At 39.3% G+C, this 12,365-nt stretch overlaps 1 protein-coding gene across 1 annotated transcript in view; it reads right to left on the reverse strand.

The window, feature by feature from the left end:
• Window positions 1-2,156: 2,156 nt before the first annotated feature.
• The window catches only part of crim1 (cysteine rich transmembrane BMP regulator 1 (chordin-like)), a 116,480-nt gene continuing 106,271 nt past the window's right edge, over window positions 2,157-12,365 (reverse strand). Inside the window, exons 11-17 of the mRNA XM_084392973.1 lie at window positions 11,693-11,905; window positions 11,391-11,606; window positions 9,772-9,993; window positions 9,462-9,650; window positions 6,847-6,963; window positions 5,649-5,836; window positions 2,157-4,957 (exon numbers count right to left, since the gene is read on the reverse strand). Coding sequence (XP_084249099.1) covers window positions 4,781-4,957; window positions 5,649-5,836; window positions 6,847-6,963; window positions 9,462-9,650; window positions 9,772-9,993; window positions 11,391-11,606; window positions 11,693-11,905 — 1,322 coding nt within the window. The 3' untranslated portion in view covers window positions 2,157-4,780. The remainder of the gene's footprint in view (window positions 4,958-5,648; window positions 5,837-6,846; window positions 6,964-9,461; window positions 9,651-9,771; window positions 9,994-11,390; window positions 11,607-11,692; window positions 11,906-12,365) is intronic.

Below are 12,365 nucleotides of genomic sequence, written 5' to 3' on the forward strand. Positions count from 1 at the left end.
AAACTCCAGAAGGGTTGATATTTCATGTAGAAAGAAAGAATGAGAGGGTGGAGAGGGGACACAGGGACACATTTCTAGAAGTTTCCTGGGCTTCAATTTCTTGGAACAAATAAACTTGCTTAGCATCCTTTTCAAAATTGAACAATTGCGTACTCTCCGAAGAGGCAAAAAAAGAAAAGAAAATAAAAAAGAACAAACGGAGACACTCCATGAACTTTGAAACGCTCTTTGAGAGATCGGCACAACGCAAACATTTGTGATTTGAGCTGTGTCTTCCGCTAAGTTCAGTTTTTCCGCTCAACAATAAATTATTAAGGTCATAGACAATATATTACATCTCTAATTCTTACTCTCTCAAAACCTTTTTTGTATTTTTTTTTTTTATTCAATTTTTTTTATTGTAAGTTTTGGCGAGTGACACTCAAGTATTTACAACAATACTTAGAGAATGCACAAAAAAAAAGAAGAAAAAAAAAAGACTCCACCCTGTAAGACCCAAATAAATGTGCACGTCTGCCCGAACCAAATCTAGTCATTGGTGTTCGTCAGTTTTCATCTCAAGCAGTGTGTTCAGAGGCAATGAGGAGGAAATGCTGTTTAGTGTGTGGAAATTGCATTTCAACTTGAAAGTGGGCTATGCACAGATTTCACATTGCTCATTAAATATGGATGGCATCTTGCTGAAATGCTGTTGAGTTTATTTTTGTAAAGGTGGTTGGGTCCTCCAGAGCAATGCTCTCTCTCCAGCGATCCATTAATAATTCTTGTTTACCGTCTCTCTGATGCTTTTTGATTGGCCGTGACTGAAAGACAAGACTACCAATCAATCGTTTAACTTCCACAAAACAGAAACGTGGTAAAGAATAAACAGGAGTGAAGGTCCAGATCTCTGTATTTAGCCTTAAATCCTCAAGAGCAAGTGCTTGTTTGTGAGTTAAAACTCATTAAGTGAATGATATTGTGAACACGCGTGTTAAAGTTCTGAAACAAACGTATCATCAGGAGACATATCTGGGACACATTTCAACCCGACATCAAAAGAAAAAGAAAAAGAAAGAAAATAAAACCGTAAACTATATTTTGGAATTGGGGCATTATTTTCATGACAACTCAAGGGTTAGTTCACCCAAAAATTCTGTTATTAATTACTCATCCTCATGTCGTTGAAACACAAATGAAGATATTCTTGATGAAATCTGATGACTTTCTGTCCCTCCATTGACAGCTACGCAACTACCACTTTCAAGCCCCATAAAGGTAAAGGCATCATAAAAGTAATCACTGCGACACAATGTTAATCTCCAAGGCATGTTGTGTTGATGCGAGAGCACACGTTGTTGCGTGAACGCACGTCAGAGATTAATATTTTGTAAATAAAGTGGTAAATTATGTTTTTTGTGCATACAAAACTTAGGTAAAAAAATTAGGTTAAAAGTGGTAGTTGCGTAGGCTGTCAATGGAGGGACAGAACTTTCATTTTCTATTCCTGTAATGAGAAAATATTGATGAAATATTTATATTAATGAAATAAATATTTCTACATCATGCCAGTATTTGCCGCATTGCATTTAATCTATTCAGATTTTTAGAAAAGTGTCATAAAAATAATGTCACAATTGTCCTAAAAACAGGCTCCATTTTCTTTGTTCAAAATTTTATTTCTCTTCTCTCTTTTTTGCATTTGATTAAGGGATAAAATTCAAGAGACTATCGCTGCACAGGGTCCCACAAGGGCTTAGAAAAAGTAAAAAAAACAAGGGCAACTCTATTCTATTAAGAAGATTAGTTAGAAAACAAACCAAAACAAGAAAGAAACACATAGGTTACTTTTCTCTCTCTATATAAAAGTGCCAAGTTGTATAGCTCTACAAACAATATCACATATAGATAAAGATACAACCAAGACAAACTATCACAAATCAACAGCCCCGCCCCTTCTCCCTCCCACTGCCCCTCCCCTTGCCCCGCCCCCTCACTTCAACAGCTTATGTCCATCAAACATTCCAGTAGTTCTGACACCTGAAGGGACTCATGACAGGAAACAATGAATCAAGAGCGTCATCGTTCAGCTGTCAGATCACAATGACGCTGCTTCACTTACAGAAACAAAGGCTTTGTTCACACCGCACACAAAATCTTTTTTTTTTTTTTTTTTTAAATCTGATCTATAGAATTGGCTGTCCACCCTGTGCGAAAATTAGATTTCTTGTGGTTTTATATTTCACACTACAAAAACCATTTTGAGCCGAATAAGCCAAATAATCCGATTTTGGACCTGCCAAAGCCAAAGTGACTCTCATGGGCCCAAACCGTTCAGCTGAGCAAAGCTCTATGAGAAACCGAGAGGGGGAGTAAAAAAAATCAGACAAAAATAAAGGATAGAATGAGATGTTTGTCTTTTTTCTGTATCATCATCATCATCATCATCATCATCTGTGCTTTTTTACCACCAAACAAACGCCAAACAAGAAAGGCAATGGAATGCCTGTCATCATCAGTTTGCCATTATATAAATCTCTCGTTTGGCTCAATCATAAATACATTCATTAGGAAAATGAACTAAGAACCTTACAGATGAAGAGAAGTCATGTGTGCGTACATGTGCGTTTGTGTGTGCACACTTGTACATACATGCGCGAACACATATACACACATACATATATACTCACATAATATTTCAGGTCTTTTCGTTCTAGCAGTAATATGTACATAAATGTTCCTATAATAGCTTTGGATTTATTAAGCCAAATTTGTTCTCAGCTAGAAAACCAGAACACAAAGGTGCCTCAGTAACGTTTCGAAGCTTCCAGAAAAGGAGGCCGTTTCGTGAACAGTACAAATAAAGAAAATGGAAAACATTTATCCAAAAGCAGTATACGTTTGTCTCGAAAGCCCTACCAAAAATCATTCGATCAGATCCCTTGGACTTCATTCATAAAACTCTGGCAATTTTCTTTTTTTCTTTTTCTTGCGTAAATCATTCGTAGAACTCATAAATTGTCAACAATTTGCAACTTTTTGTGTAAATTCTTCTTAGAACTACCAGTATTGTATGTAGTAATCATTCATAAGATCATTTATACATCGTTTTCAGACAATTTAGAGGCTTTGCCATGAAAACACTGCTTTGTGAATCTTTGAAACTTTTGCGAATAACCTGTGATTCGGAGCGTGTATCAATGTTTGTAAAAACATTACTTCATACATTTTTGGTAACTTGCAGAAATGCAGAAATACTAGTATTTAGCAATATGTCCAATCGTATGAAAACTGCCGACAATTCAGGATCTTTTGTGAAATCGTTCGTTAAATGATTCGTACATCAAGCGTCGACAATTTACTTTAACTTTTTTTTGTGTCAATTATTTTGATAGTACTAATTTTGAAAATTTTGCGTATTCACTATTTTTCTGCTTACATCTCTAGTGTAAAATGGTGTAAGTGGTTTTGTTGAACAATTTACACAAACATTACTACATTTTTGAAACTCAAGAATGTTTTTACAGACGATTTACAGAAAGAAATCCGTTCTGCTCGCATTTTTTAGGAATAAGGCCATTTGATTATATGTTTTCTTGGTAAATGTTTCTTAAAAGACGCAAACGATACTCACTACTGGTTTTCATTCCTACAAAATGAGGTTTACAGAATCAAAGCAAAAGAAAAGCGGCACTTGTAAAGCATAGCCTCAAATCCAAACCACTATCGCTATGTTCTTGCATCTCGTGACACAATCCTCGGATTCGCTTCAGGAAAATATATATTTGCTAGGAGTGTCATTCTCTCCTTAGTTGTGGGAGAAAGAGCAAATGGTGTTTGTATGATTAACTGGGAAAATGCTCGTACGTGTAGGCAGAAATACAACATATAGAGATCCCGCACATCCATTAACAGGAAGAACTCATGTCCACAGAGAAGCTTACTCTGTTTTCCTCCTTTTGTCTTTACAAGAGAAATAAAAAATGGCCAAACTCACCCACAGCATTGGGGAAATCTTACAGTAGCATCTCCTACAAAAAAAAAAAAAAGACTTTTTTTTTCTTTCGCCTGATTTTCCCTCTTTTTTCCCTCTACCCATCTCTTTGCTGTGCTCCATAGACAGTCCAGCGTCTCCTCTGTCTCTGGGAAGTGAACGTCCCTCCTCGGCCTCATCTAGGCGCATCAGGTACCGCAGACAGAGAAGCTTTGGTTCAGCGTTAAGTGTTCACACAAGCACTTGTGTCAAAAAATGATCACTCCTAAAATAATTTCTCTCTTTTCCAACAAAAAAGTAGGAATGCAGGAAAAATATTGTTAAAAAAACAAACCAACAAACAAACAAAAAAAACACCCCACTTGTCCTAATCCCAAAGATGTACATTTGACTTCACGATTACCTTCAACTTGTGCCTGAACATCCACGAAATCTCACGCTCACACAAAAAGATGCTCACCTATCATACCTCTGATTCACAAAAATATTCTGGAAGAGTCCTCTCCAATTTAACACTCTCACTCCGTAATGGTTCGGTTACATAGGTGCGGCTTCCATCTCCTGTTGAGACTTCTGGGTGTCGACGTGTGATATATTTTTTTGATTTGCTTGGAGTGAATTATGTGACTATTATAATTGTTATTCTGCATCAGGGTCTCTTCTCTGCCCACTTGGTTTGGTGGCTTTGTCCGTCTCTACAATTTTAAAGTAGGTGTCCATGTGCCGCAAAGGTTTGGCAGCTGAACACGGGCTCAGTCTCTCTCTTTCTCGTTCACTCACTCTCTCTCTCTCTCTCTCTCCTGTTTCTCACGCGGTCTGGTAGAAGTTGTCAGCTTGCAGGTTGTTGTGTTTCTGCATGCTGTAGTAACCGCTGTATCTTGAGTCGGGATCCGCAATGCGGAGCATGCGTTGGGAGCTGTCCACTTGGACCTTCGTCCCCTTCTGGCAGTCCACATACACCAGCTGGTTATTGAGACACGTGGTCTATACAGCAGATATGAGAGGACAAAGAACAAAGTGAGTCTTGGACCACAGAGAGAATTTTCCATTCGCATGGAACTAAAGGTTGGAACACACTACAGGACTTTTGCCCAGATTTGCAGTCTCAAGCATTTGACGCTAGATGACAGATGACAGGCGCATGTTTTTGCGTGAACGACTTGAAGGTCTAGTAGTGTGTGATACTTACTCATGTAGTGTATGTGATATATTCAAATACATGAGAGTCATGTAGTGTATTCCAGCCTTCAGTACCATTTTGGGAATGGAAATAAAGTTAATAAAAATGAAAAAAGTTAAAAAGTAAATAGAAGTATTAAAGTAAAATGGCAAAAGCACATAAAATTACTAAACCTCATCCTTAAATTTCAATAAATCTTAAAAATATACAAATAAAAGCTCATTTAAAATATTAAAATATACTATAATAGTACATAAATGATACTAAACTAGCACTGCTAAACTAAGGATCTATCTATCATTCTCTCTCTCCAAAGGCCCGTTCACACCAAAGACGAAAACTATAAAGACAACAAAAAAGATATAGTTCTCAAACTCGTTAAACTATAACGGCACAGAGAAACTATATAGTTGGAATCACTTTCAGAATGATTTTATCCAGCTGATGAACAATATTTTTTTTTACTGTATTGAACTGTGATGAATAGCCATGCACCTTATTGGGCGTGCGGTAGCAAGGCATAGGAATCCACTGCTTGCGCTGGTTGACCAACAGCAGGGCGGCGATAGTGAGCATCATCATTAGGATGGGCAATGCCACCCAGGCCCAGTGCAGACCAGCATCCTCGCTGCGCAATGGCGTCTTGCCATCTAGGTAGGGCATCTGCAGACTTCCAAAGTCACCTGAAACAACCCACAACGCAACTGTTGGCATATTTTGCACCTGATAGCAGTGACTCATTAAGCATTGACTCACTGGGGTGATTTAGAACAATTCAAAATTTAATCTTGCCATATGAAATGCAAATACGGCTTGATTGTAAAAGTAGGAAATGTCAGACGTCTATATCAGCAATTAAGGCAAATGCCAGTCTTGACAGACAGACTCCCACTCACATCAGCCTTAACTAAAGAAACACACGAAAAATCAAGTAGAAATTACAGATTGCTATCAGAGAAAATCAAAAGAAACAAACAGCCAGCTTTGTGAAACTCTCGACAGTGACGTTTGATTCAAATTACTTCAAACGCCACTGAATTCTTGCTAATTCTAAAGCACAAGTACATGAAATTGTTCAAAGACATCATAAGTAGTTATAAACATTTAATCTATAAACTGAACTCTTTCCCAGCATTCTTTGATGGCCCCCAGAATATTATGTTGTATGAATATCTGAACATACAATATAGAAAAAGAAAGAACAGAGCATCTGCCTTTAAACAAAAAGAAACCATTTTATTATAGCTACATGCATTCTTTTTGATCAACTGTTGAATGTGGGTAAGTTTCATAACGTGTGTCATCATAGTGTTGTGTCATAAATCCCGGAAAATTCCGTCATTGGTTAATCTTAAGTTTGTAACTTAGTATCTTAAGTAAAACAGCTTAACTATTGACTAAGTAACTTTTTAAACAAGATTCTCTTCAAAATTACAAGCAGATTGAACCAGAATACTGACTATAGAAGAAGACGGTTTACACTAAAGCTAGCAATAGCACCCCTTGTGGCAACGCTGAGATATGCATTATATTATACATTGGATTTTGATCGATTTTGGTTCACAACATGCCCATTCCATTTAAGTAAATTAAGACTGATTCAAGTCTGTCTGATAAATCAAGTATTTTCAGCAATTCACAAAAGACAACACACCAAAGATTTACTGTCTATATATAATTTTCTCATACGAACCTCTGAACTGTGGCATTATATCGTTTTCGCTATGAGTCGGCCAGGCTGGTTGATGTCTCTGCTTGTCTCCACGTTGGTCCGTCTTCTCGATGGGCACGTTTGTGGGAGCGTAGCTCTCTGTAATTAAAACATCAGAGACATGGGTACACAAAGAATGAAACAAAGAGAGAAGAGTGTGTTACAGAGAAACACACTACACACACACAAAAAAAGCACATAATACAAATTGTAACTACATTAAGAGGAGTTGAGAAGTGCCCACTCAGAACAAACAAGATTCGGGTCAGTGTGAAATTGCGGCCGTGGTCTAATTAAAAGCTCATCTTCAGAGCTGTATCTTTGAATGTGAAAGCACCAAAGGATGAGTGATTACCCAGAGTGCACACGACACCACTCTCAACCCACTCACTGATCCAGAGCCAAGTGACAGAGCAATAAAGAGGGCCGTGATCAATGACATTATCTCCCAAATGCAAAGAGAGCTAATTTAGCCTCTGTCCAGCTTCGACTTAATCAATTCTTTTAAATGATTCATCTCAACGAGTCCGTATTTAGACGAAAGACCCATTCAATTAGAGAGAATGTTCTAAGTAAACACTGCTTTAAGAGAGCCAAAGAGAGAGAGAGAGAGTGAGTCAGTGAGATTAAAAGAGAGCTCGAAAAAGAGAGGGAAACGTATGAGCAAAACTGCAGGGTACTTAGATAAGAGATTTATTCTAGTCAGTTTATGCGGGAAAAAACGTGCAAACAATTTGAGAATAAAGCAGCTATTACCTCCAGTAACATGATGTATTGTAGAATGAAAAAGAATATTTAGTGGGAAATAATGTAGGGCAGTGTTTAGTAAAAAATGTTTTTGGTTAAACTTATAGTAACCAAATTGCTTATGGAGCATTGACAGAAGTTGATCTTGCCGGATGTTTTGATACCATTCTTTATTCATAGCAGTGTTTTTGGGCAGAATTGTGAGAGAGGTCCATGCCCTTGGATGAAAAGCAATCCCAAACATGGATGGTCTCAGGATGCTTCACTGTTGGCACATCACAGGACTCATGGTAGCGTTCACCTTTCCTTCTATGGTCAATCGATTTTCCAGATGTCTCAAACTTCATCAGAGAAAATAACTGCACCAGTCCTCTACTATCCAATCTTTGTGTGTGCAGAATTTCAGTCTGTCCTGGATGTTTTTCTTGGAGAGAAGTGGCTTCTTTGCAGCCCTTCTTGACAGCAGGCCATTGTCCAAAAGTCTTGGCTTCAATGTGCATACAGATACACTGACAGTCACATGCTGCCAATACTGAGCAGCTCTGCCCTGGTGACAGGGTTCCATAGCCGACTCCTCAGGAGAAGACAGTCCTGGCGCTTACTATACACTCTGGGACGCCCTGAAGCCTTCTTGACTGCAGTTGAACCTGATCCGGTAAATGGTTCTCTCAGGTGCAATATTCTTTGCAGCAACTTCCTCACATATGATGCAAAACGATGATGGCTGCACGGTTTTCTTTGGAGGTAACCATTGCTAATACAAGAACACAAAGATTGGAAGCACTTCTTCCCTCCTTTTACAGCAATCAGTCTGCTCTTATAATCCAATCAGAGAGATTTTTCCTGAACAGTTCACACTTTCCCATGCGCTGATGACATGATTAGTGAAATGATGTTAGCTGGTAATTTTGTGAGATGGGCAAAAACAGTGAAATTTGGGCATTTATGATAAAATTCAGTTTTTGGCCAATTAAGCTTTTTGCAATTATTTAAAATGCATCACATCAGCACCAAAATAGCGGTAAATTCTGTGATGTCAGTCATCGGAAATTATCTTTAAACTCTGCACTGTTTTCAACATTCGCCCGCATGAGGAGAAGCGCTTTAGTTTCACAATCTGTTCAGTTTGAGAAAATCTTTTGACGTCTGAGTGACAGGCATAAGGGGATGATCAAACAGAACACGTTTTAGCTCTTAAAAACACGATATGCGCATAATAGTATCCAACAGCAGAGCTGCAGCACTGATGAAAGGAAAAGAAGGCTGGCCCTGGCTGGGGCTTGAGCACGAGATATGGCGAAAAGGTAAAAAATGTCCATCTAGTGCATATTTACATAGAAAAACTATTAAAAGGCAGCACAGCTTACTGTAAACAGTGCAGAGAAATCATGTCATCTCCGTGAAAACTTTATGATTGGCCCAAAGCAGACTTCTAACTTCAGCGTGTTCTGAGTTTGTACGTGCTCATACCGGTAATCTGTGTTCTGCGTTCACACGTAGCATCACACCGGTAACGGTAATTTACTGGTAATGTTACAACTTCCCTTACTGGTAAATTGCCAGAACCAATTTATTGGTATTTTTGAAAAGGTCCTGTTCTGTTCACACATGATCTCTTACCGGTAATTTACCAGTAAAGACTGGGCTAATATTAATCAACACCACAACAACTGAAGCAGCAAACTTGATGTCACCGAAACACAAAATTGATGTCACCGACAATACTTTTGGCCACGTCTGTATAGTAGATCTGTAATGTGTTTACCACGCAGATTCACTTTCCCTCAGTCTGTTCTACTCTGATCATCAGATCTAATCTCTATCTGAACACACAGCACATAAGTCCTGACCTGGACACATGGGGCAGCAGCTGCCCTCCACGGTGACCGGCTGATGGCAGGGTAATGCAGGGCAGCTGACAGTCGAGCAGAGGGTCTGGCCTTGCAGGCAGTAGCAGTGAGTGCAGCTGTCAATGTCCCATCGCTCCTCATCCATGTACGTCTTCCCGTTGAAATGACACACGGCCCTCGGCGTGGCATCTGGTGAAGAGGTGGGATAAATGCTCGGTCATAACCGTGTCATAAACACCCACATATGATCAAAAGGCAACTAAACTGGGCTGTCTGATCTTAGGGCAATATGATCTTCAGCTGTGCATACCTAGACAGTATGGGCAACACTGGCCCTTTCTGAGCACAGGCCGGGCACAGTTGACCAGTGGGCACGACTCAGAGAAGCAGCTGATGGCTCCATCTAGACACACACAACTGGAGCAGACATTAGGCTTCCAGGACTCAGCGGCCAAGAAGATATCACCATCTTCATTCCTGCAGTAGCTGGGCATGCTGTCGTTACTGGGCGTCTGAGGGGTGACTGGGTCATCTGAAGAGAAAGACATATCCAATAAAATGGATTTATTGCAATACTAGGCATTTCTTAAACATAATGTGAAATATTCTAGAGTGAAATAGAGCAAAACTTTATTTTATCCATTGGGAACTGATTATGAAAAGTGGGCATTCAATTCTAAAATGGAGCCAGACCTGTATTCACAGATTTATTCTTGTGCACCGGAAACTCGTTTAACATGCCGTTATTCTCTTAAGTTTGGGGACGGTACGATTTTTTTATTTCTTCAATTATTTGATCAAAAATACAGTAAAACAGTAATATTCTGAAAAAGTATTATAATTTAAAATAACTGTTTTCTATTTAAATACACATTAAAATGTAGTATATTTCTGTGATGGCAAAACTGCATTTTCATTGCTCCAGTCTTCAGTGTCACATGATCCTTCACAGTCATTCAATACTGAAAACAGTTGTGGTGCTACTGTAAATATTTTTCATGGAAACCATGATACATTTTTTCAGGATTCTTCGATGAATAGGAAGTTCAAAATAACAGCATTTACTTTTGAAATAGACATATTTTGTAACATAAATGTCTTTGCTGTCACTTTTTATGAATTTATTGCATCCTTGCTGAATAAAAGTATATATATATATATATATACACTTTTATACACGCCTTTTATAAATATAACAACAGTTCTTTTGAAACAGGCCTCCAAATTGCAAAGGCCTTGATTTCAGTGACATCCAGTTGAAAAGCTTAAATTAATTTGACAGTCAACAACTACAGTAAAGCTTTGAATTTTAGCTGATAAATATTTACAAGTTAAGCATATTTATCTGGGGGATGTATTTTCTCCATATTAAAGTGAGAGTGATACATTTATAACGCGCTTTCTCTTCTAACTGAAGCAAGAAATGTCAACATACATTGACTAAAACATAAAAACACATAAATATTCATAGCAACTCAAACAATACAAGCTTGAAACATATCTTAACCTCCCCCTTTCATTTAGAAAGCTGAAAATGATTTCAGCGGCATTGAAGAGCAAAAAGAAGTATTCTATAGTTTAGTTGCAGAAAATTTTTCTGAAATGTGATCCATTCTATTCCTCTGTGATCCCTTCGGCTCATCGTGTGGATCATGTACTGCAGCGCCCATGCAGTATTCATCATTTCCAAAAAAACCATGCATTATGCACATTCACATTTTGTTAACTTTCCTCCAGTCAAAGGTGTCTCATATGCCTCTATGCTCCCTCACAATGATGAATCTTTTAATAAAAAATGATGCCTGTAATTCTTCTCATACAAGATCCAAATATCACAGCCACTTTTACTTCTCTTTGACCTTGTTTTTGGTAAGTTAGAGCAGGTCTGATGACCTTTTTCAAATGTAAAGGTTTTTGTTGACAGCACACCTGGACAGTGAGGGCAGCAGGAATCCTGCGTTCTGATTGGACTGTGGCAGAGGAGGGGCGGGCACACCTCCGTCTCACAGAGCACACGTCCGCTGTGGCAGGTGCACTGAGTGCAGGAGTCAATGTTCCACGTCTCTCCCTCCACAAAGTACTCTCCACCCGGGGCCAAACACACGGACGCCTCACTCAGCTCTGGCTTATGGGAACTGGACTCTTCTGAGAGAGATAATCAATATTTGAACATGTAAAAGGCATCTTTGAGTATCTACGGAGATTGTCAGTATGTTGCAGTGTTGACTCACCTGGGCAGGTGGGGCAACAGTGGCCGGGTCGGATGGTGGGGTTATCACAGGGGGGCACCGGGCAAGAAATAAGGGCACACATTTCTCTCCCAGCATGGCAGTAACAGTCCCTGCATCCGTCATGCCAGCTTTGTCCATTCTCGTGCCTGCGGCCGTCCATAGACAGGCAGGAGCCCAATTTCACTGCTGGAGTCACAGACGACGAACTCTGATCTGCACAGAGAAACAAATGAATGAACAATAAACACAGCAGCTGCCTTTCTGCCTTCATAGAGCCTACAAAAATACTGTGGCAGAACCACGATGGTCGGGTGGTGCTTTGAATGAACCAGTACGTACTGAATGATTCAGCCTTTCATGTATGTGTAATGGTCAGTGTGATTTTGCCAAGCAAGACATGTTGCTGGATCAACATTCCTGTCTGAAAATGTTGTCCTACCCCTAAACCTAACCCTACCTGTCACGGACTGAGCCGTGACGTGCTCACGCAGCGTGCAGCCAGCCGAACGCCGGCGCTAACATTCAAGCTGTCCTGCCGCTATTCTCCGTGTCATATCACTGTCATTTACCACAGTTCGCCATAAATGCCAGCTAGCATGTAATGTTGTTTAAGGTGCAGGGAAAGGCCTACCGGCATTCTTAAGTAGCAAATGTTTGTGCATGACTCCAATCA

The sequence above is a fragment of the Rutilus rutilus genome (genome assembly GCF_951802725.1).
Source record: "Rutilus rutilus genome assembly, chromosome: 21".
In the NCBI taxonomy this organism is placed as follows: Eukaryota; Metazoa; Chordata; class Actinopteri; order Cypriniformes; family Leuciscidae; genus Rutilus; species Rutilus rutilus.